Source organism: Vicugna pacos, chromosome 15 (assembly GCF_048564905.1).
Source record: "Vicugna pacos chromosome 15, VicPac4, whole genome shotgun sequence".
In the NCBI taxonomy this organism is placed as follows: Eukaryota; Metazoa; Chordata; class Mammalia; order Artiodactyla; family Camelidae; genus Vicugna; species Vicugna pacos.
In genome coordinates this window covers 45,150,350-45,173,655 of record NC_133001.1, presented here as the reverse complement: position 1 = coordinate 45,173,655, position 23,306 = coordinate 45,150,350, and the positions used below count along the sequence as shown (strand labels likewise).

At 31.9% G+C, this 23,306-nt stretch overlaps 1 protein-coding gene across 3 annotated transcripts in view; it reads right to left on the bottom strand.

Moving 5' to 3' along the window:
• ATAD2B (ATPase family AAA domain containing 2B) overlaps positions 1-23,306 on the bottom strand; it is a 140,800-nt gene that overhangs the window by 69,236 nt on the left and 48,258 nt on the right. For all 3 annotated transcript variants that reach the window (XM_072938124.1, XM_006197149.4, XM_072938123.1), the window contains exons 11-14: positions 22,011-22,126; positions 20,352-20,526; positions 12,483-12,571; positions 1,833-1,992 (exon numbers count right to left, since the gene is read on the bottom strand). In XM_072938124.1, the coding sequence (XP_072794225.1) occupies positions 1,833-1,992; positions 12,483-12,571; positions 20,352-20,526; positions 22,011-22,126 (540 nt within the window). The remainder of the gene's footprint in view (positions 1-1,832; positions 1,993-12,482; positions 12,572-20,351; positions 20,527-22,010; positions 22,127-23,306) is intronic.

Genomic DNA, 23,306 nt, shown 5'->3' with positions numbered 1-23,306 from the left:
AAAGTACAAGTAAACAAAATATCATCAACCCCTCAAAAGTATTAGCTGGAACAAATTAATGAAATAAACATATCCCAGAAAAGCAACTGTTTATTTTTAAAAGAAACTTTTAACACCTTGGCACCTGCATCAACTCTGACTCCCGTAATAACTCCATGAGTTATGTAGTAGAGAGCTTGTCTCTGTTTCACAAACTAAGACATTTAATATTCTAAGAGGTCAAGGAACTTCACTAGTGGCACATATGACTATGTGACTGATCTAGGAACAGAATTAAAAACTAAATTTGACTTTCCGCCACATCATTTTTAACATGTGAAAAGATATAAACAAAAGCTTTAACATGTTATGATAATCTTAACTTTTAAACAAACTTTATATTTAGATTTCACAGATCTTTTGGTTCTAATATGCATTAAAGTATCATGACTGACAATGAGCTAAAGGACAGGTAATTTTAAAACTTGAAAAAAAAGTTTTAAGTTGAAAAAGTTTTCAATTAAGAAACATAATGTTTATTGTCATCTTGTTAGTTGATGCTTTCACATTTAATATATAACAAGGTAATCTCCATATTAATTGAACTCACTGAATAAACCAAAGGTTTATAAAACCTTACTTTGACTTTTTATACTGCATTTTCTACATTGTACAGTCCTAGAAGCTCACTTGGGTAAAAAGATGATGCTGTATATACTATGTTTCCTAACCTGACAAAGCTAAATAAATGCCTGTAGGTTGCATTGTCAATCCAAAGCTGAGACAAATACAGTGGCTGTACAGACTGTCAGACTGAGGTATTAACTGCTCTGCACAGACTGCTCTGTACAGCAGAGCCACTGCATTCATTTCCCTATGGTCTTCTTTACTGTACTGATCACTAAGCCTCTCACATCTATGCACGTAAACCACACATTTCATAGAGATCCAAAATCAAAGCCATATAACAGCAAGTGTGTGTGTGTGTGTGTGTGTGTGTGTTATATATTCATATATAGTATCCTCTCTGCTCTCTTTAGGTTATATTTGTATAGGTATATATTATAAATGTTCTAGTTAGGTTTGGTGTGTTAAATCACATGGAAAGCACTGTCAAATATATTATCTTCTCTACATACGTCTGTCCCTCTCAAACTTTAATTCCCAGTTAAGATGACAGTCAACGAATAAACTGGTCAAATCAAGACTAACAAAATAATTTCAAGAAAAATAGGAAAAAACAACTTTGTATATTAAATACCATTTTACATAGTCAATGACTATGCATTGCCCTGTTTTAATTATACATTCTTTTAAAAATTACACTATAATGAATAGCATTTCATTTTAGCTGCTTTTAATTATGATGTTAGTCATTTCTTTGAAAATTTGCATATTGCACTCTTGTTCATAAAGCCACCAATATTCTAAAAATGTTATTTTTATGGGAATAAAACTAGTTTGGCTAATGAGGGACATATAAACTTCCTCACAAGATAATTACTACAATCTGGAGAACTAAAGAAAAGAGTAAGTAAGCATCTATACTAACACAATCAAGGATTTTACTCTTACTTCCTAAAAGTCATAAACTTTCTGATCATTGTTAAGAAAAAGACTTTTCAATAGTTAACAAGTTTCCTAAAGTTTAACTAAGACTCCTGATAAGCACAAAATTTTTTAAATGAAAATTCATAAAATTCCACTTTCAAAGTATATATATATATATATATGTGTGTGTGTGTGTGTGTATGTATGAATATATATACATATATATATACACACACACACAACACATATTTCATAATGGAATCACAAATACATTTTAATATATCAAAAACAGAAACCCTTACCTTTTGATCAGGGAGGTTGAAAAGAAATTCTCTATCAAAACGACCAGGTCTCCTGAGAGCGGGATCTATAGAATCAAGTCTATTTGTAGCACCAATAACAACAATTTCACCCCTATTGTCTAATCCATCCATAAGAGCAAGGAGGGTTGACACTATAGAGCTGTAACAAAATTTTCAGAAAAAATTAAAAATTTTTCAAAGGAAACAAAGAAAAATTTGTAAAAATCTGCTGCTTATACTAGCTTTTATCACTTTTAAATGCTAATAAAATGGATTTTTATATTTGTGTTCATAAGTAAAATTTGGTTCCAATAAACTTTCTCATATTGTTCTAAACAGGTTTTTTAAAGTCTTTTGAAGAACATACAATACACTGAACATAAAGTATACAATTTGATAAGTTCTGAAATATGTATTTACCTATGAAATTATCATCACAATGAAAATAAGTAACATACCCATTATACTCTTCCTCATGCCCTCTCTCATCCACCCTCACTGTTCCTTCTGACTTCTACCCAATCTCCTGGCAACTGCTGATCTGAGCTCTGTCACTATAAATTAGCCTGCATTATCTAAAATTTTATATAGCGTAAGTATTTTTTTTTCCTGGATTCTTTCCCTTGGCATAATTATTTTAAAATTCACCACATAGTTGGTTTGATAATAGTTTATTCTTTTTGATTATTAAGCAGTATTCCATTTTATGGATATATCACAATTTCTTGATTCACATGTTGGGGGCCATTTCAGATTGTTTCCACTTTTGGGCTATTACCAAAAAAGTTATGAACATTCACATACAAGTCGTGAAGATTTTTCCCATAGGTTTTCTACCTAGAAGTTTTATACTTTTACCTCTTAAGCTTACACCTTTATCCTCTTAATCTTTAATGTTCACAGAATCTGAAACATCACATTTTGCATTCCTAACATTGCTTACCAGTGTCTTTTTTATCATGATCAATTGTACCAGAGGTTGGTCAATTTTATTATTTTTTTCAAAGAAGCAACTTTTGAATTTCTTGATTTTTGTGTATCTTTATTTGCAGTTCACATATTGTTAGCTATAGGTTTTTGTTTTATTAGCACCATAGGTTACTTAGAATTAGAGCAATAGTTCTTAATAACAAACATAAAGTCCTCTACTTATCTTTTTGTTATTTGTTTCTTACATTTTGTCTATTACTAAATTTTGGAAATTAGTTGTGATTTAAGGCACACTCAATCAATTTTTGTAAATGTTGTGTATGCTTGAAAATAGTATTCATGCTATGTTTGCCTTAGGTGAGTATGCCCACAAGATCAGATTCATAAAATATGGTTGTTCAAATAATCTAGAGGATTAATTTATTTTTTACTCATTTGGTCTATTAATTACTGAGAGGTACATGATATCTCTCACAATGATTATCAATATGACTTTTACTTGGCAGTTCTGTTAATTTTTGTTTTATATAGTGTGAAATGTAGTCATTAGGGAATTTTAAACTTTAAATTGCTACATCTCTCAACAAATTGAAGCTGTTATCATTATAAGGTGATCCTCCTCAGCAACAGTAACTTTCTGTAAGTATTTACCTGATGATGTAATTTTATACTATTTTATGAATTCGACCATTTCAGACACTTTATATAAATAAAATAGTACAATATGTGACTTTTTGTGTCTGGCTTTGTTTCACTTAGCATAAAGTATTTGGGGTTCACCGATGTTACATGTATAAGATAAACTGACAATATGGGTCAGAATTTCATTCCTTTTTGAGACTGAGTAATATTCCACCATATGACTATATCACATTTTATTTAATCATTCATCAGCTTATGGACATTTGAGTTATTTCTGTTTTTGCTATTATGAATAACACTGCTAAGAGTATTTGTGACTAAGCTTTTCCATGCCTTTCCTCCACCACTTGGAATCTTTCTGTATTCTTATATGGAGATGTGTCTCTTCTGAACAAAACATCAGCATATTTTGTTTTTCCCCAGTCTGACAGTCTTTGTCTTTCAAAAAGAGCATTTAAGCCATTTACACTTCATGTAATTACTGACATATCTGAGTTTTAACTCTACAATTATATTTTGTGTTATTTCTCCCACTGCTTCTATGATTCTCCCTTCCCTTCTTGATTGCTTTTAGAATGATCTTTAAAAATTATTCTATTTTCCCCTACTAATAGTTTAGTAATTATACAATGTTTCTATTGTATTAGTGATTACTCTAGAATTTAAACCAAATACTTGGTACTCAAAGGTTTCACTTTCAAGTATGATGGATAAAAACCCTGCCGAACAACCCCTTGCTTCCCTTCAGAAAAAAACTACAAAATATGTACATAATAATACATAAGCATATACCTGAAGGAACCAGTGAGTAAATAGAAACAGATATATTCTGGTGGCAGTTCATGATCATTTGGAGGAAGGGAGACATAGAAATCAAATTGCCCTCTCTCTGGCCTTTAGCATGGGTCTGAGTACAGTGAGGTAGGAGAGGAAGATTATATGAGGAAACCCCTTAACTTTCCAGTCTGAGAGTTCAGAAAAGAGAAAGTAGAAAACCAGTAACACTGAAGAATGTGGTGATCCTACCAGGGCACAACCCAATGAAGATATTCCCACATCTCTGAACGATCCCTAACAAAGGCACAGAGCAATCAAAGGATCCAGCTAAAGACAATGATTTCAAAGGAGACCAATGCTGCCAGTCTAGAAATTGTCTGCATTTCAAATTGAACCCAGAAAATTATCTGCTAAAACAAAGGAAATATTACTCATAAAAGAATAATAATAGAATCCAGAGGCTCCACAAACTAACATTACTAAGTTAACCCAAACAAAACTGCCCAACAAATCAAGAACCAAAACAGAACATATTTTTAAGAGAAAAAAAATATCAAACAGGCCTAACAGTGAGATGAACCAGATACTGAAACTAATACAAAAGGATTTTAAAGCAACTATTATCAACTAACATTGGTGAAGTAAAACAAAACATGTTTAAATTCATGAAAATCACAGTGGAAAAAATAGATAACGAAAAAGAATCAAACGTTAAGTCTTACAACTGAAATATAAACTTTCTGAAATACGAAATGTATTGGCCATACATAATAGCAAAATAGACATGAAAAGGAAAGTGAAGATTGATTGACGATCAATAAAAAATTATCCAAACTGAAGAGAGAAGATGACTCAAAAAAGACAAATTTGCAGATACATAACACCAATCAAAACAAACACAAAACCCATATTGAGGCGTATCATGGCTAAATTGCTAAAAACCAAAGATATAGAGCAAAAGCAGCGAGAGAAAAACAACATACTATTAAGCATGGGAACAATGATCCCAATAATAGCTTTCCACTTCTGGGCTGCAATGTAATGAAGATAAAATTCTGGTAGAGATCAGCTGACTCATTAAGTGGAAGAGACAGAGCTGAGATTCCAGGGAGACCACGATCCTAAGAAAGGGAACCAGAGGTGAGACCACTACACACGAAGAGAACTTAGGAAATATACACAGGACCCTTCAGGAATTCAGATAAATACTGATAAGTGTATGTGAGGAAATTACTCAAGGCTTATGAAAAAAACACCCAGAAGGACTAGAAGAAACAGTATTTCACACTGACAGAGAGCCAGGAATATTGCCAGTTCCCATAAGCCAGACTGGTAAACCTCATGATTCACAGGTCACTGCGTCAAATACACAGAAGGACTTTCCTTCATTAGTGAGGAATAATTAGCCCTACACTGAAGACTACTCCAGATCCACATAACAAATCTTAAAAGCAAAACTCAAAAGAATCAAATTGTTTTCAGGTAAATTAACTGTCTTAAAAAAATAAAATTAAAAAACCTCAAGAATATTTATTGATAATATCATGTCTAGCACTCAACAAGGCAAAAATTTATGTCTGGCATGCAATAAAAGTTGCCAGGTACACAAAGAAGTTGGAAAATAGTCCACAAGGAAACAATAAAATGAATTTAAAAAACCAACCCAGAACTGACTAAAATATTAGAATTACCAGATAAGGACATTAATTACTATAATCATATTACATATGTTAAAAATAGACCCAAATAGAACTTCTAGAGATAAAATTTAAAATATGAAGGAGAAAAATATAACAAAGGGGATTAAAACAGACTAGACATTGAGGAAGAAAAGATGAGTGAGCTAGAAGACAGAGCAACAGAAACTACCTAATACGAAACATAGAAAAGGTAGTTTAAAGCAAAATTAATGAATCATCAGTGAACTGCGGAATATAAGCAACTTAACATAGGTGTAATTGGAGGTCCACAAAGAGAGAGACAGGAACAAGGGAGACAGAAAAAATATTTTAAGAAATAATGGACAAAAACATTACAGCTATGATGAAAACTAGAAGCTCACAGATTTAAGCAGCTCAATTCAAGAATAAGAATATTCTACCAAAGAACATCCGTAAACAAATTGCACAAAGCCACTGATGAAGAAGAAAAAACTAAAAGCACTCATAGGAAAAAGATACATTACAAAACAAAGAAACAAAGGTAACAAAAGAACTCTACTGAAACAATACGAAGAAGATAGGGACCAACATCTTTAAAGTACTGAAGGGAAAAAAAAAAAAGTGTAAAACTTGAATTCTATGCCCAGAGAAAAATCTTCAAAAACAGACTAAAAATAGCTACCTATTTTTAGTAATAAGCAATAGTAAATAAGGAAATTGGAACATTTTCACAACAGATACAAAAATGAACTGAAAGTAGATTAAAGACCTAAATGTGAGACCAGAACCAGAAACTCCTAGAAAAAACCATAGGCAACACTTTCTTTGACATAAGTCTTAGCAATTTTTTTTTTTGCATGTCTCCTCAGGAAAGGGAAACAGAAGCAAAAATAAACAAACAAGACCTAATTAAAGTTAAAAGCTTTTGCACAGCAAAGGAAACCATCAAAAAAAAAAGACAACCTACTGAATAGGAGAAGGTATTTGCCAACGATGTGTCTGGTAAGGGGTTAATATCCAAAATATATAAACAGCTCACACAGCTCAATATAAAAAATAAACAACACAATTAAAAAGTGGACAGAAGACCTGAATAGATATTTTTCCAAAGAAGACACAAAGATGGCCAACAGGCACACAAAAAGATGTTCAACATCACTAATCATCAAGGAAATGGAAATCAAAGCCACAATGAGATATCACCTTACACCTGTCAAGATGGCTATTATCAAAAAGAGAATAAATAATAAATGTTGGCAAGGATGTGGAGAATTGGGAACCCTAGTGATTAGTGGGAATGTAAACTGGTACAGCCACTATGCAAAACATTATGGAGGTTCTTCAAAAAATTAAAAATAGAACTACCATACAATTCAGCAATTCTATTCCTGGTATTTATCTGTAAAAAATGAAAATACTAATTCAAAAAGATATATACACTTCAATGTTCACAGCACTGTTATTTACAATAGCCAAGATATGGAAGTAGCCTAAGTGTCCATCAACAGACAAATATATAAAGATGTAGTGTATAGACACACACATACACATATATACACACAATATATAACTATAAAATTGTATATATATATTCTATATATACATATATAGAATACATATAATATATACATATACGTATATATGTATATATACATATATATAATACATATAATAATATAATATATATACATATATATAATACATATATATAATATATACACACATATATATATAATACACACATATATACATACACATACAGTCATAAAAAAGAGTGAAATTTTACCACCTGCAACAACAAGGACAGACCTGGAGAATATTATGATTAATGAAGTAAGTCAGACAGAGAAAGACAAATGCTGTATGTTTTCACTTCTATGTGGAATCCAAAAACCCAAAACAAATATAACAAAATAGAAACAGATTCATAGAGAACAAACTAGAGGTTACCAGTGAAGAGAGGGGCAAGACAGTGGAAGGGGATTAAGAGGTACAAACTACTAGGTATAAAATAAATAAGATACAAGGATATAATATACAGCACAGAGGATATAATCAATATTTTATAATAATTTTAATGGAGTATAGGTTATAAAAATACCAAATTACTATGTTGCACAACTTGAAACTAATATAATATTGTAAATCAACTATACTTCAATAAAAAAAGAAAAAACACAGGCTAAGCGTCTCAAAAAGTTAAACATAAAACTAGTACACAGCCTAGAAATTCTACTTCTAGGTATCTACCCAAAAGAAATGAAAATATATGTCCACAGAAAGATGTGCACATGAATATTCATAGCACCATCATTCATAATAGTTCAAACTGGAAACAACCAGATGTACCTAATGTGTAGTATACCATATAATTAACACTATTCAGCAATAAAAAGGATGTATTTACTGACATGTGCTAAATCATAGATGTTCCTCAAAACCATCATACTTAGTCAAAGAAACCAGACACACGAGATCACATACTATATGATCCCATTTATATGAAATGTCCAGAAAAGACAAGTTTGTAGAGACAGATTACTGGTAGATTACTAGTTGGCTGGGGAAAAGGAGGTGGGGGGTGCAGTAACAAGGATTTACTGCAAAAACACATGATGGCTATTATAGGGGGAAGGAAAAGGTACTAAAACTGATTTATTCTAATGTTTGCACCATTCAGGATAGTTATTTTAAAAATCATTGACTTTTACACTGGAAATGGATGAATGTTACAATACACAACTCAATAAAATAAATTTTAAAGGTTAAATAAAGGCTTTTACTGATATGGAAACATGAAAGAATTTATGCCCTGTGGACCTTGGACCTACTATAAGAAATACAGGCAGAAAGAAAATTATAGCACATAGAAATACAGATATCCATGAAAAAATAAAGAAAATCAGAAATGATAACTACATGAGTAATTCTTTAAGATATTATTATCATCATCATTTAAATCTCTTTAAAAGACTGTATGGTATAAAAAACATGTATGACAATGAGATAACAAAACTCAAGAGAAGAAACAGGGCAAGTGCACTATTTTAAGGTTTTCCACTACATGTGAAGTGGTAGATACTCGAAGGTAGATGGTACGAAGTTAAAGACATACACTATAAACCTTAAAACTACCATGAAAGTAATAAAACAGTCATAACTAATAAGCTAACAAAAGAAATATAATGAAGTCATAAAAATATTCAAGTAATCCAAAAGAAGGAAGAACAAGAAAAAATGGAACAGGAAACAGATGGACAAATAGATAGCCATCATAAAGATGATAAACTTAAACCTAAATATATCTATAGTCACATTAACTGTAAATGCCTATTTTGGTGGAAATGGGTATATTCATTATCTTCACTATAGTTACAATTTCACAGGAATATACATACGTTAAAAATTACCAAGTGTACTCTAAGTATGTCAATGCTTAAATGCTTTATGTAGTATAATGCTTTTATGTAGTATATATTGTGTATCAATTATACCTCAATAAAGCAGCTTTAAAAAACTCAATAGTAAAATAAAAAGGAGATTCTAAAAGGCCTTCAAAAATTCTTTTTAGAAAAGCAATAAATGAGAAACATAAAACAGACAAATAGAAAACATGAAATGGTAATGCCCAACTCATCCATGTCCATAATTACATAAAAAGTAATACATTAAATAATCAAATTAAACTGAAGAGATTGTCAGATTAAGAAAATAAGACCCAACTATATATTATCTATAAGGGAAACACTAAATATAAAGACACTAAAAGGTAGATAGTAATAAATTAAGAGAAAAAAATGTGACAAGCAAAAAACATCAGAAGTCTGGATTAGCTTAATTATTATCTAATGAACATAGATTTCAAAATAAAATGTATTAAAAAAAGATAAAGGGGTACATTTCATAATAAGAAGGGAACTTCAAAATAAAGACATACAATAATACATGTGTTATGCACCCAATACAAAACTTCAAAATAAATGAAACAAAAACCAGTAGAACTAAAGAAGCAATTCTACAATCATAGTTGGACATTTTAACACATCTCTCTGCCACTCATAAAATAACGAGACAAAAAAATCAGGAAAAACACAAAAGATCCTGCATAACATTATTACAACCTTGTCTTACTTGATATATATATATATATATATATATATATATATATATAGAATACTATACCACAAACAGAAGAATACAAATTCATAAGACAGACAATACCTGGGACGTAAAGGAAACAGCAGTGAATTTAAAATGACTGTAAGAGTTATGGTCTCTGATGACAATAATATTAGAGAAACTAATATAATGTTTTATGTAAATTATATCTTAACAAAAAATTAAATTATAAGTAAATAATAATCAGGAAAAAATAAAATTTGTAAATTAAACAACACACTTCTAAATAATCATTGTGTCAAAGAAGAAATACGAGAGGAATTGGAAATCACTTTGAACTGTGTGATAATAAATATAGAAGAGGTCAAAAACAGGAATGAAGCTAAAGTAGTACTTAAAAGTAAACTTAGAGCTTTCAGTGCCTATATTAGAAAAGAAAAAAGTTTCAATCAAAATCTAAAATTCCATCTTAATAATCTGGAAAAAGAAAAAACTAAACCCAAAGCAAAGAGGGAAAAATAAAAATAAAAGCTAACAAAAGTCATGGAGAGACCTTAAATGTATATTGCTAAGTGAAAGAAGCCAACCTAAAAGAGTACATACAGGATGATTACAATTACACAGCATTCTGGAAAGGACAAAACTATGTAGATAGTAAAACAATCAGTAGTGCCAAGGGCTGAGTGGGTAGGATGGTGAGGGAAAGGAGGGATAAGCAGATAGAGCATAGAGGATTTTTAGGATGGTGAAAATACTCTGTATAGTACTATAATGATAAATACATGTCATTATACATTTGCCCAAATTCATAAAGTGCACAACACCAAGAGTAACTATGGTCTTTGTGTGATTATGATAGGTCAGGTTCTTCAACAAATGTACCCTCTGATAAAAGATGCTGATAATGAGGGAGGCAATGTACATGTGCGGGCACAGAGTAAAGAGAAAATTTCTGTACCTTCCTCTCAATTTTGTTGTGAATTTAAAACTGCTCTTTAAAGAAGTTTTTTAAAAAAATTTTTAAAAACAAGATTGGAGAGGTCACACTAATTAGACTCAATACAAAGCTATTAAATAATCAAGGCAGTGGTGTAAGGATAAACCTAAAGATCAGTGAAACCAAGTAACAAGTTTAGGAACAGACAACTTGATGGCCAATTTCTGACAAAGATGTCAAGTAATTCTACAAAGACAAGGTATTCTTTTCCATTAACAGTCCTGAAACAACTGGAGAAAAAAATGGAAAAAATAAACTGCAGTGTATACCTTGAGCCATCTACAAAAATTAACTCAAGCCCTTACTTTATACTGACATATGTATGTTAACTTAAAATCAATCACTGACCAAAATTTAAGAGCTAAAACTACTAATAACAGAAGAAAATATAAAACTGTTGATAATCTGGTTTAAGCAATTATTCTCAAGACACACAAAAAAAAATACACATAAAAAATTTTTATATCATGGGCTTCATCAAGATTAAAACCTTTTGTTTTTCAAAAAGTCATAGTTAAACAAGCAAAAAGACAAGCCAAACTAGTTGAAAACTTTTCAAAACATAGATCTGACGAGGGCTTACTTAAGTTTTGAGTATATAAAAAAAAATTTATAACACAGTAAGACATACAATATGACTTTTTTTAAAAGGGAATAAAATATTTTAAGAGACATTTCACAAAAGAAAATATATAAATGGGCAATAAGCACATGCTAAGAAGCTCAATATTGTTAGTCATTGGGAAAATGCAGATTAATCCCCTACTACATACTGACTAGAATGGAGAAAAGTAAACAGAATAAAAATACCAGCCCAAATCCTCATACATTACAGGGAAAAACATAAAATGGTAAACCACTTTGGGAAACAGTATCAACTTAAACATACATTTACCATAGGATCCAGCCATTCCTCTCTTAGTTATTTACTCAACAGAAATGAAAAGATATACGCACATGAAAATGTATATGTAAATGTTCACAGTAGTATTATCATAAAAGCCAAAAATAGAAGCAACCTAATTCATCTATCAGGTGAATTAACAATTGTGGTACATATACACACAGACACAGACACACACAGAGCCCAAGGAATACTACTCAAAAATAAAAAAGAACAAGATATTAGTATACGTGATGGATAAATCTCAAAAACATTATTCTAAGTCAGAATTAGGCAACTTTTTCTGTAAAGGGCTAGAAAGTAAATGTGTTAGGTTTTGCAAGCCATATGATTTTTCTCTCACAACTTCTCCTTTAACTCTGCTCTTGTAATGCAAAAGCAGCCATATATAATGCAAAAAGGAATGAGAGTGGCTGTGTTCCAATAAAACTTCATTTACAAAAGCAGTGAGTTTAGATTTGGCCCATAGGTTGTGGTTTGCTGACTCCTGTGCTAAAGAAGTCTTCCTCAAGAACACAGATCGTATCTTTTAAGCCTCATAGCACTTATCCAAGGGTTAAATCTAAATACTATGTCAACAAATGAAAAGAATTCAACATAATCAGATTAGGAAAAATTACCTGTGGATCTGATCTTGTCTGCTAGAGCGAACTGGCGCTAATCCATCTATCTCATCAAAAAATATTATAGATGGTCTCATCAAATATGCCTAGTATAAAAAGAAAACAAACATTATTATATTAGTTTTCATTTCTAATTTAATTACTCTGTTTTTCTAATAGGTAATATAACCAAATGGTACAACATACAGCAGGTAAGAAAGATTAAACAATAATAAGAAAGGCTCCTTACTACCCTAGTCTCCAACCAACCACAAGATCCTCTCCCAGTAGGCGATTACTGTTTTCAGTTTGTTCTTCCATATATCATTTATACACATACAAAAAAATGTATTTTTTAAATACACTACTTTATTTAATACATTTGAACACACTATACACATTGCTTTCATCACAGCCTATTTTATGTAACAAGATATTTTAATTAGCTTCCATGTAAGTATATAAAGAGCTGCTTCATTCTTTTTTAATAGCTACAAAATGCCCCACTGTATGTACATGCCATAATTAAAAAAGACTCCCCTATTCATGGATATTTAAGCTTTCAATCTCTTCCTATTATCTACAATGCTAGAATAAATATTTGTGTACATGAGTATAAACATATCAAAATTTTAAAAGTTTAAAGTGAAACTACTGGTTCAAAACGCATGTGTCATTTCTAATTTAGGTTATCTGCAAACTGCCTTCCATTGATGTACCAGTTTAGCCTTCTCACCAGAAATATTTTAGTGCTCACCAACAATGTATTACCAAATTTCTTGTTCTTGACTAATTTTTTAGGGTAAAGGATGTTATCTCATTTTCATTCTAATTTTTACTTCTATTATCAGTGAAGGTGAATATTTTTAATACCTTAAAGAGCCATTTATATTGCTTTTTCTATGTAAGTTTGACAATTTTCCATTGGATCATTGATCTTCTGCTTACTGATTTCTAGGAGCTATTTATTTAAAAGTTAGACTCTGTGAAAGGAAACACAAATCTTTTTCTGCAGGGGATCTCACTTATCTTTTGGTTTTGCTTACCATTATTTTGTTGCCATGCAGAATCTAGAAAAAGATCTTATACAGTGGATCATTTCATCCATAATCAACACTCTCCCTACTCTGATTTGAAACAAATTTCTTCATAGTTTTCTTCTGGTACTTTTACAGTAATATTTTTCTCACTTAAATCTTAGATCTAAGCAGAAACTTAATTTAACTGAAATGATTACAAATGAAAACTCTGTTACTCAAATTACTCAAATTAATAGTTGACTTTTGTTTCAGAATTACTTATAGCAAATTCTAGGTTCACAGGCAGGTCAGCTTATTAAAGAAAGGGTACAGGCGGAGGATATAGCTCAAAGTGGTAGAGCACACGCTTAGCATGCATGAGTTCCTAGGTTCAATCCCTAGTACCTCCTCTAAAAAGTAAGTAAATAAATAAACCTAAGTACATCCCTCCCCCACAAAACAAAATAAATAAATAAATAAACCTAAAAAAAAAAAGGGTACAGATTTTTCCTTTCTCTCTGACTGCTATGATATTCATTAACCTTTCTAGTATTCTGTAATAATTTTAACTGAAAGATCAACCACAAACCTTATGTTTCAGAAAAGAACTTTGTAAGACTAGAATTATGTAAGACAAGAAGAGTAAAGAGTTGACTATTACTTTTACATAAATGAAACACACAGCTCTATTTTAGAACTATAGCCTCACACAATTGCAAGAAGCAAGCATAGTATTTTTAATAAGTTTTTTTTAATAATTTTACTTTATTTTTTGTTGGGGGAGGTGATTAGGTTTACTTATGCATTTATTTTTAGACAAGGTACTGGGGATTGAACCCAGGACCTTGTGTTTGCTAAGCATGAACTCTACCACTTGACTATATCCTCTCCAAGTACAGTATTTTTAATGCCAGTTATTGTGATAAGCACTTTACCGTTGACCTCTGAACGAGTTTGAACTTTGAGAGTCTACTTATACATGTATTTTTTTTCAAAAAAATACATAGGAATAAATTGGGGGAGATTTATGACAATTTGAAAAGACGCACAGACAAATTATACAGCCCAGAAATACTGAAAAATTTAAGCACAAAGTATGTGACGGATGCACAAAATATATGTAGATACTAAGCTATCATTTACTACCATAAAATATACATAAATTATAAAAAGTTAAAAATCTATCAAAACTTACGTGATAAACATTGTACATGGCACCATTTGCAGTCCAGAGAAATGTACAAAGATGCAGGACTAAATAATAACTGTATAAAATTAACCACAGTACATACCGTACTACTATAATAATTTCTTAGCCACCTCCTATTACTATAGCACTGAGCTCAAGTGTTGGGACTATCTGCTCTAAATGCTATGTGATGCTAATCTAACCTCCTCATGAGCAGTTCATCTCTCTAGTAAATTACAATACATATCGCAGTAAAAAGTGATCTCTCCCAGATCTTCTGTGTTTCTCTTCCTGTTTACTGCAATACGAGTTCCCTTTTCTCCACACTCTCTCCAGCATTTATCGTTTGTGGACTTTTTAATAATGGCCATTCCAACCGGTATAGCTTTGATTGTAGTTTTGATTTGCATTTTTCTGATAATTAGTGATATTGAGCATTTTTTCATGTGCCTATTGGCCATCTGTATGTCTTCACTGGAGAATTGTTTGTTTTGGTCTTCTGCCCATTTTTAGATTGGGTTGTTTTGTTTTGTTTTGTTGTTGTTATTAAGTTATACGAGCTGTTTATATATACTGGAAATTAAGCTCTTGTCAGTTGCATTGTTTGTAAATATTTTCTCCCATTCTGTAGGTTGTCTTTTTGTTTTGCTTATGGTTTCCTTTGCTGTGAAAAAGCTTTTAAGTTTAATTAGGTCCCATTTGCTTATTTTTGCTTTTATTTCTATTGCCTGTGTAGACCACCCTAGGAGAATATTCCTAAGACTTATATCAGAAAATGTTTTCTTCTAGGAAGTTTACAGTGTCTTGTCTATGTTTAAGTCTTTAAGCTATTTTGAGTTTCTTTTTGTGTATGGCATGAGGGAGTGTTCTAACTTCATTGATTTATATGTGGCTATCTGGTTTTCCCAACACCGCTTGCGGAAGAGACTGTCTTGTCTCTATTATTCTTACCTCCTTTGTCAAAGATTAACTGATCATAAGTCTGTGGGCTTATTTCTGGGCTCTCTATTCTGTTCCTCTGATCCATATGTCTGTTTTTGTGCCAACAACATGCTGTTTTGATTACTGTAGCTCTGTAGTATTGTCTGAAATCTGGGAGGATTATTCCTCCAGCTTCATTCTTTTCCTTCAGTATTGTTTTGGCAATTCTAGGTCTGTTGTAATTCCATACAAGCTTCAGGATTATTTGTTCTAGTTCTGTGAACAATGTCATAGGTAATTTGTTAGGGGTTGCATTAAATCCGTATATTGCTTTGGGCAGTATGGCCATTTTAACAATATTAATTCTTCCAATCCAACAGCACAGGATATCTTTCCATTTCTTTAAGTCATCTTTAATTTCTTTAATCAATGTTTTGTAGTTCTCTGTGTATAAGTCTTTCACCTCCTTGGTCAGATTTATTGCTAAGTGTTTTATTTTTTTGAATGCAATTTTAAAAGGGGTTGTTTCTTTACTTTCCTTTTCTGATATTTCATTGTTAGTGTAAAGAAATCAACTAATTTCTCTATTAATCTTGTATCCTGCTACCTTGCCAAATTCTTTTATCAGCTCTAGTGGTTTCTGTGTGGAGCCTTTAGGGTTTTTGATAGAGTATCATGTCATCTGCATACAGTGACAATTTTACCTCTTCTCTTCCAATTTAGATGCCTTTTATTTCTCTTCCTTGTCTGACTGCAATGGCTAGGACTTCCAATACTGTGTTGAATAGAAGTGGTGAGAGTGGGCATCCTTGTCTTGTTCCAGATTTTAGTGGTAAGGCTTTCAACTTTTCACTGCTGAGTATTATGTGGGCTGTGGGTTTGTCATAAATAGCTTTTATTATGTTGAGATATGTTCCCTCTATACCCACTTTGGTAAGAGCTAAACAGGTTTTTAATGTAGATGACAGTACCCCAGCTCTATTCTGAGAAAAAAAAAAAAGCCACAAAGGACACTTATTAGCAAGAAAGACAGGTGAGCACCAGGATTTAAGGCTGGAAGGGATAGGCTAGTAACTCCAGTGTTCTGTGCAAATGCAGTCACAGTCATGATCAGGACTACCTTTATCTATTAAGCTGCTAACCCCCAGATGTGAAGGGAAAAGGTAAACACCAGCTGCCAGTCTTTTGGTTGTACAAGAAGAAGGCCTGAACAATGAGAACCCTTTTTTGGGCTGGTTCCATCGATGCTTTGTCCCTGAAGTCAGGAAGCACCTTTCCAGTAAGAGACTGATTTTTAAAGTTCTCTTGATATTGGACAATGCCCCTGGCTACCCAGAACCCCATGAGTTCAATACCAAAGGTGTCAAAGTGACCTACTTGCCCCTAAATACAACATCTCTAATTCAGCCTCTCAATCAAGGGTCATAAGGATCTTTAAGTCTCATTATACACAACACTCTATTGAAAGAATTGTGAACACTATGGAAGAGAACCCCAATAGAGAGAACATCATGAATGTGTGGAAGGATTACATCACTGACGACGTCATCATTGTTAGAGAAAAAGCCGTGAAAGCCATCAAGCCCAAAACAATAAATCCCTGCTGGAGAAAACTGGAGATGTTCTGTATACACAGGATTTACGGCAGTCAATAAAGGGAATCATGAAAGAGATTGTAGATGTGGCAACAAAGGTGGGGGGTGATGGGTTTCAAGATATGAATCTTGGAGGAATTCAAGAGCTAAGAGACATTAACAGAAGATGAACTAATGGATATGAATGCCTCCAAACCTGTGCCAGGAAATGAGAAAGAAGACATAGAAGAAGCAGTGCCAGAAAACAAACTGACATTAGACAACCTAGCAGCAGGTCTCTGACTATTCAAGACTGCTTCTGACTTCTTTTACAACATGGACCCTTCAATGATACAGGCACTGAAACTAAAGCAAACCGTGGGAAAAGGATTGGCACCATATAGAAACATTTTTAGAAAAATGAAAAAGCAAAAAAGTTAGGCAGAAATTACATGTATTTCCACAAAGTTAAAGCAAGGTGCTTGCCTATCCTGCCTCCCCTTCCAACTCCTCCACCTCTTCAGCCTCTGCCACCCCTGAGATAGCATTTCCAAACTGTCCTCTTTCTCCTCCTTCTTAGCTTAGTCAACATGAAGACAATGAAGATGAAGACCTTTATGATGACCCACTTCCATTTAATGAATAGTGAACAATCATCATGCTGTACAGTTAAATTTATCTATTATGTACTTGTGTCATCATGTGAAAAATCTAATAACTGTACAGCTAAAACTGTGTGATGTATTTTTGTGTCATATCATCACTTAAGTAATCATTATGTAGAATGAGTGCAAGACTTGTACTGAAACAGTCTATCCTTACTATGTATAAGGTGAATGATATTTAATAGAAAAATTAAAAATGTGTTAGTTTTCTTAGTTTTATAACTTTGCTTTCAGAGAATTACATTACCATATAGCATGCCCCTCTCACTTGTAATTGGAGAAACTGCATATCAGCAAATCAACACGGGTAAGAGTTTTTTCCTAATACAGCAATGTTTCCAATACTGTATTAAGAATATGACTGTAATATTGTATACCATAAAAATTTAATAACAATTCATTCACTAGTGTATAGGCTAGGCTACTGTGAAACAATCTTATCAATTACACAAGGCTACTGTAAAGTAGTCATACTGCTCCTTCTTCATTATCAATACACAATACCTATAAATAAATGTGAATGTCTTTTTCATATTATCTTTTCATTTCTGATGCCTAGTGTTAGTCATATGTATAACATCTACAGTGTTCTGTACCATATAAGACAATATTGATGTAGGCTGAAAGACAATTTATTTTGTAATCAGGCAACGTAAACTTTCAGTGTATACTCTCTTCCTTATCATTTTCTTAACATTTTCTTCTCTCTAGCTTACCTCATTGTAAGAATACAGTATATACTACATAATACAAAGCATGTGTTCACCAACTGTTTACGTTAGTGGTAAGGCTTCCAGTCAACAGTAGGCTATTCGTAATTAAGTTTAGGGGGAGTCAAAAGTTATACACAGATTTTCAACTACACAGAGGTTGGTGCCCCTAATCCCCACACTGTTCAAGGGTCAACTGTATATACTTCCTTTCAGTGAAAACTCACAGTAGTCCAGTGAGATAGTTATTACTCCCCCCATTTTACAGAAGAGGCAAACAAGGATCAGATGCTTTCATTCACTTAAAGTTATACAGTTACTAGTAAAGTCAGATGAACTAACATATTTCTGACACCGTAGGTCAAACTCTTGGTCAATATACAGTACAGACGTCCCATGGTATCCGGGGGGGATTGATTCCAACACCCCACGCAGATACCAAATACAAGGATGCTCAAGTCCCGTATATAAAATGGCATAATACAGTTGGCCCTCCACATCCACAAATTCCACATCTGTGGATTCAAGGAACCACAGATCAAATTGTTGCCTGAATCTGTGGATGTGAAACCAGCAGATATGGAGGGCTGATTGTACCTCGTTACTTTCATTTGGTACACAGAGCATGTCCTTAATTCAGGAAATGTAGACCCTTTCACTTAAAAAGACACTAATGACGATCAGTAGTATTTTTTTTAAAGGAAGCAAACATTCCAACTACTCTTATCCACAAAGAAAACTATGAAACAGAAATAAATACTGATTTTAAAAGCAGCATGATTTATGCTATGGTTTTGAATGAAACCAAGAGACATTCATACTCTCAGCATGAGTGGCAAAAGTATAACTCTGTCAAAAATTTAAAATTAAGTCACTGGACAATTTGCCAGCATTCCCAAGCTAACTCTTTCCTAAACCACCAATGTTATTTTATATTATTTTCCAATTCTTATTAAAGTCTCTTGAAGCATGAAGACGGCATATGTTTGACTTCCCAATAAACACTGAGCACCTCGATGGTAAAATTTTTACTTTATTCCTCTTTCTAGATCCACTATCTAGAACACAGCAGTTTTCAATTCTAACAGTAAAAATAATACCTGAAATGCTTTACCAGTTACAAAGGACTTTGATACACATCAAATCAGTAATGATTGCTCAACAGATGCTTGTTGAATTTTTTTTAATTTTATGTGGATTTCCTTAGATATTATGAAATATAAGTTGCATTGCCAAATATGAATGACTTTCTTTAGTAGCTCAAATAATTAAAAGTGAATTTTCATCCAGACTAATTTTTATGAGTATTAAGAAATATTTTTAAAGTTACTGTCATATATAAAGAGTAAAAGTAGCCTACATGGTGTTTACCCACCTTACTCTGCCTTTTAAAAGCATTCATTTATTACTGAATTCTTCTAGCACCATATTTACAACCAATGAAAATAAATAACATACAGTTTTGTGAGATTTCTTGCACAGATATTTAACTTTTTATGCTTGCTCTATTTCCTCAATTTTAATCTAGTGATACATATGTTATACCCAGGGTTTTCAAGAGCACTTAACATGGTATTATATGCCTAGTAGCCACCCCAATAAATGTTTTGTGAATCATCTTAGTCATCTTAGCATCCATCTTAGCAGTGAAACTGCTATTAAATATCTAAGCATACAAATTTAGACCACTGACCCTAAATTTAACATACTGATTAGAAAATATGCTTTGTCATGAACAGTTTGTATTTATAGACTAAACATATTAAATATTCTAAAGAAGACATTCTCATATTAGCTGACTTCACTTACCTGATCAAAAAGAAGCCTAAGCTGCCGCTCAGATTCACCAACCCACTTACTTAGACAGTCTGCTCCTTTTCGCATAAAAAAAGCTACCTTTTTGTCTCCTTGACTGCACTCATTCGCTAGCGCTCTGGCAACCAAGGTTTTACCTGTGCCAGGAGGGCCATAAAACAAACAGCCCCTAGAGGAATAAAGAATCAACAAAAGTAAATTAATGTTATTAACACCACTAATAACCAATACAAAAGCATGCATCTCCCATATAACTTTGTAATAATGTATATTATAATTATTCGACACTGTAATGCTTTTTGTACTATACAGACAAAAGTTACACTTTGCTGAGAGGATTCAAGGATGTTCTCAAAGCACCAAGCTTTGGCAGAAGAGCATTAGTTTAACCAGAGTAAAGAGTAATTTGCCATGATACATCAAAATATTAAAGGTGTTTTCCCTGTGATCAGGAAATTTCACATTTTAGAATATGTCATATAGAAATACTAAAAAGAATATTATAAAGATAGATTTTTTTAATCTAAATGCTATCTAATAATAAGGGGCACATACATACAATGCTACATCTATAAACTGAACACTAATATGATGCCAAAATGAGTAATACACATTATTGAAATGGGAAGATGTCTATAATATACTATAGAGTGAAAAACAGTTACATAAGGGTACTTTTGAATAATCTCATTTATATTAAATGTTTACATGTGTATAATATAGGCAAAATATAAACTTAATATATGCATATATATATATAAAAGAAAGCTGTAAAGAACATAAAAACTTTTCATCACTAAGGAGTAGGATTCCTTTCTGCTTATAACACTTTCTGCTTGTAAGTCCATGTTTTAAGGTTTCTCCCAAGGCTATATAACTTCATTGCTTTGAAGAAAATAATAATTTTTAAATTCAAGTTATATCATATGAAAAACAAATAAATTGCTATTATGATTTTTAAAAGTCACTAAAGAATTACAGGCCAACTTTTCTTCCACCCAAATAGGTCACTCTTTAGCAAGATTTTCTACATCCTAGAACACAGGAATGATGAATTAAAACCAAATGTGAATAAATGTACTTCTTAAATGAAAAGGGACATTTAGCAGTTTAAATCTAATAGTCTACACACACATCTTCAGAATATTTTATTATGCCCAATTTCCATTGACATAATTTCTCAGCCTTTTCTAAGTTAACCAAGTCATGATTAAAAACAATCTGATCATAAAAGTTAACTATCAAGCTTACCATTTCAAAAATATCACATCATCAAGTCAAAGAAACGTTTCATTGAAATTATGCTTCTGAAGATTAATCAATATATAGCATCAAACTCAATGCTAACCAAATTAAGGTAAATTTGGTTAAAACCAAATTAAGGAAATCCATTTGGGCAATCCACTTGTATATTCAAGGCCTGCATAAAGAATCTCATCTTGTCCCTGACTCTTAAATGCCAAAATATAAACTTCAAGAATACATTTAGTACCACAGCCTTTGAACACTAAATATAAAATTTCATTCCTAATTCTCATTGCTAGAACACATCAAATAAATATATATGAAATATTTATATTTATAATCATTTACTAACTGAAAATTCATAAATTAACAGTAATAATAATAATAAACATCTAGGACACTGCTTACCTTGGAGGTTGAATTTTAAATTTTTCAAAAATTTCTGGATATAAAAGTGGAAATACTACCATTTCCTTTAGTGCATGAATATGATGGCTCAATCCACCTATGCTATCAAACCGCACCTTGGAAAGAAAGGGAAAAGATTAATATAAAATAATTTTAATTGTTCACAGATTTTTTTAAACTTATGAGATAATCTTATGATTCAGAAATGCATGCCTTCAGCAAGAACTGAAGTGTAAACAAAAAATTCATTATTAACTTAAAGTTGAAAAAATTACATTTCTGAAATAAGTGTAGAAAAATAAAGTTGGTAGTAAAATTCAAGTTTACACTTCAGCTCAGGCAAATAAAGCTATTATTCATTAATCTCCTTGTAACTAAGGACCAGGATTAATGGCTCATCTAACACTCTAATAGGGCAATATTGTTCCAAAGGTGGGCAAAAATTAGTTCAGGAGTAAGTGAAAAAAAAATCTTAGCTATTACAATGGTTTGTGCCCTCCAATGCTCAATTTTACCTGACAAAATCTTATTTTTCAATAATAATTTATCTAGAGAGAAATTTAATTTTTTCCCCTTAGGAGACGACAATGAAAAAATAGCTTCAGAAACACTAATCTATCACAAGAAGCAACAGATTTTTTCCCTCCCATCCATATCTGTTCAAATATCTAAAGTTGTAAAGTAAAAAATTGTATAGAAAAAAGTCCTTGAAGGGAATATGATAGAAATATGACTGAAAAAAAAATCTAGAAAAATAAATATGGAGTTTAAATAACAGAAACATTCTAAGAAAAGCTTATTCTTCTTGTATATGACTTCAAATTTAACAAAAATAAGTTATTCTAATTGAGCGATAGAGACATCTAAAGTAAACTAGATTCAAGAGAATAAGGTGCTGGTAAACCCAACTAAACAAAGACCATTATGTCTGGTCCCCTAAGAATGTGAACTATTAGACATGAGACTCTGAAATAATCTGAAATTTCCTTAGTTCCTCAGTAGTAAAATATTCTCCCCTATGTCTTCAGATTGGAGATAGCCAGTATTTCATTCTCAACAATATACACAAAACCATTTGATAATTTAAGCCTCTCACATGAGAATCAATTAAATAATTTGTATAGAAAGGTTTATGAGAGCAAAGAAGAAATATCAAGTATGTTCTTGGTTATGCAGTAACTTTATCCCAAAGTATCCCCCCAAAAAGATTCTAATAACAGTAAGAATGTCCCAAAAGATTCTACCAACAGTAAGAATCTACCATGTCCTCTAAATCTTGTCTCTTTTCATGCTACA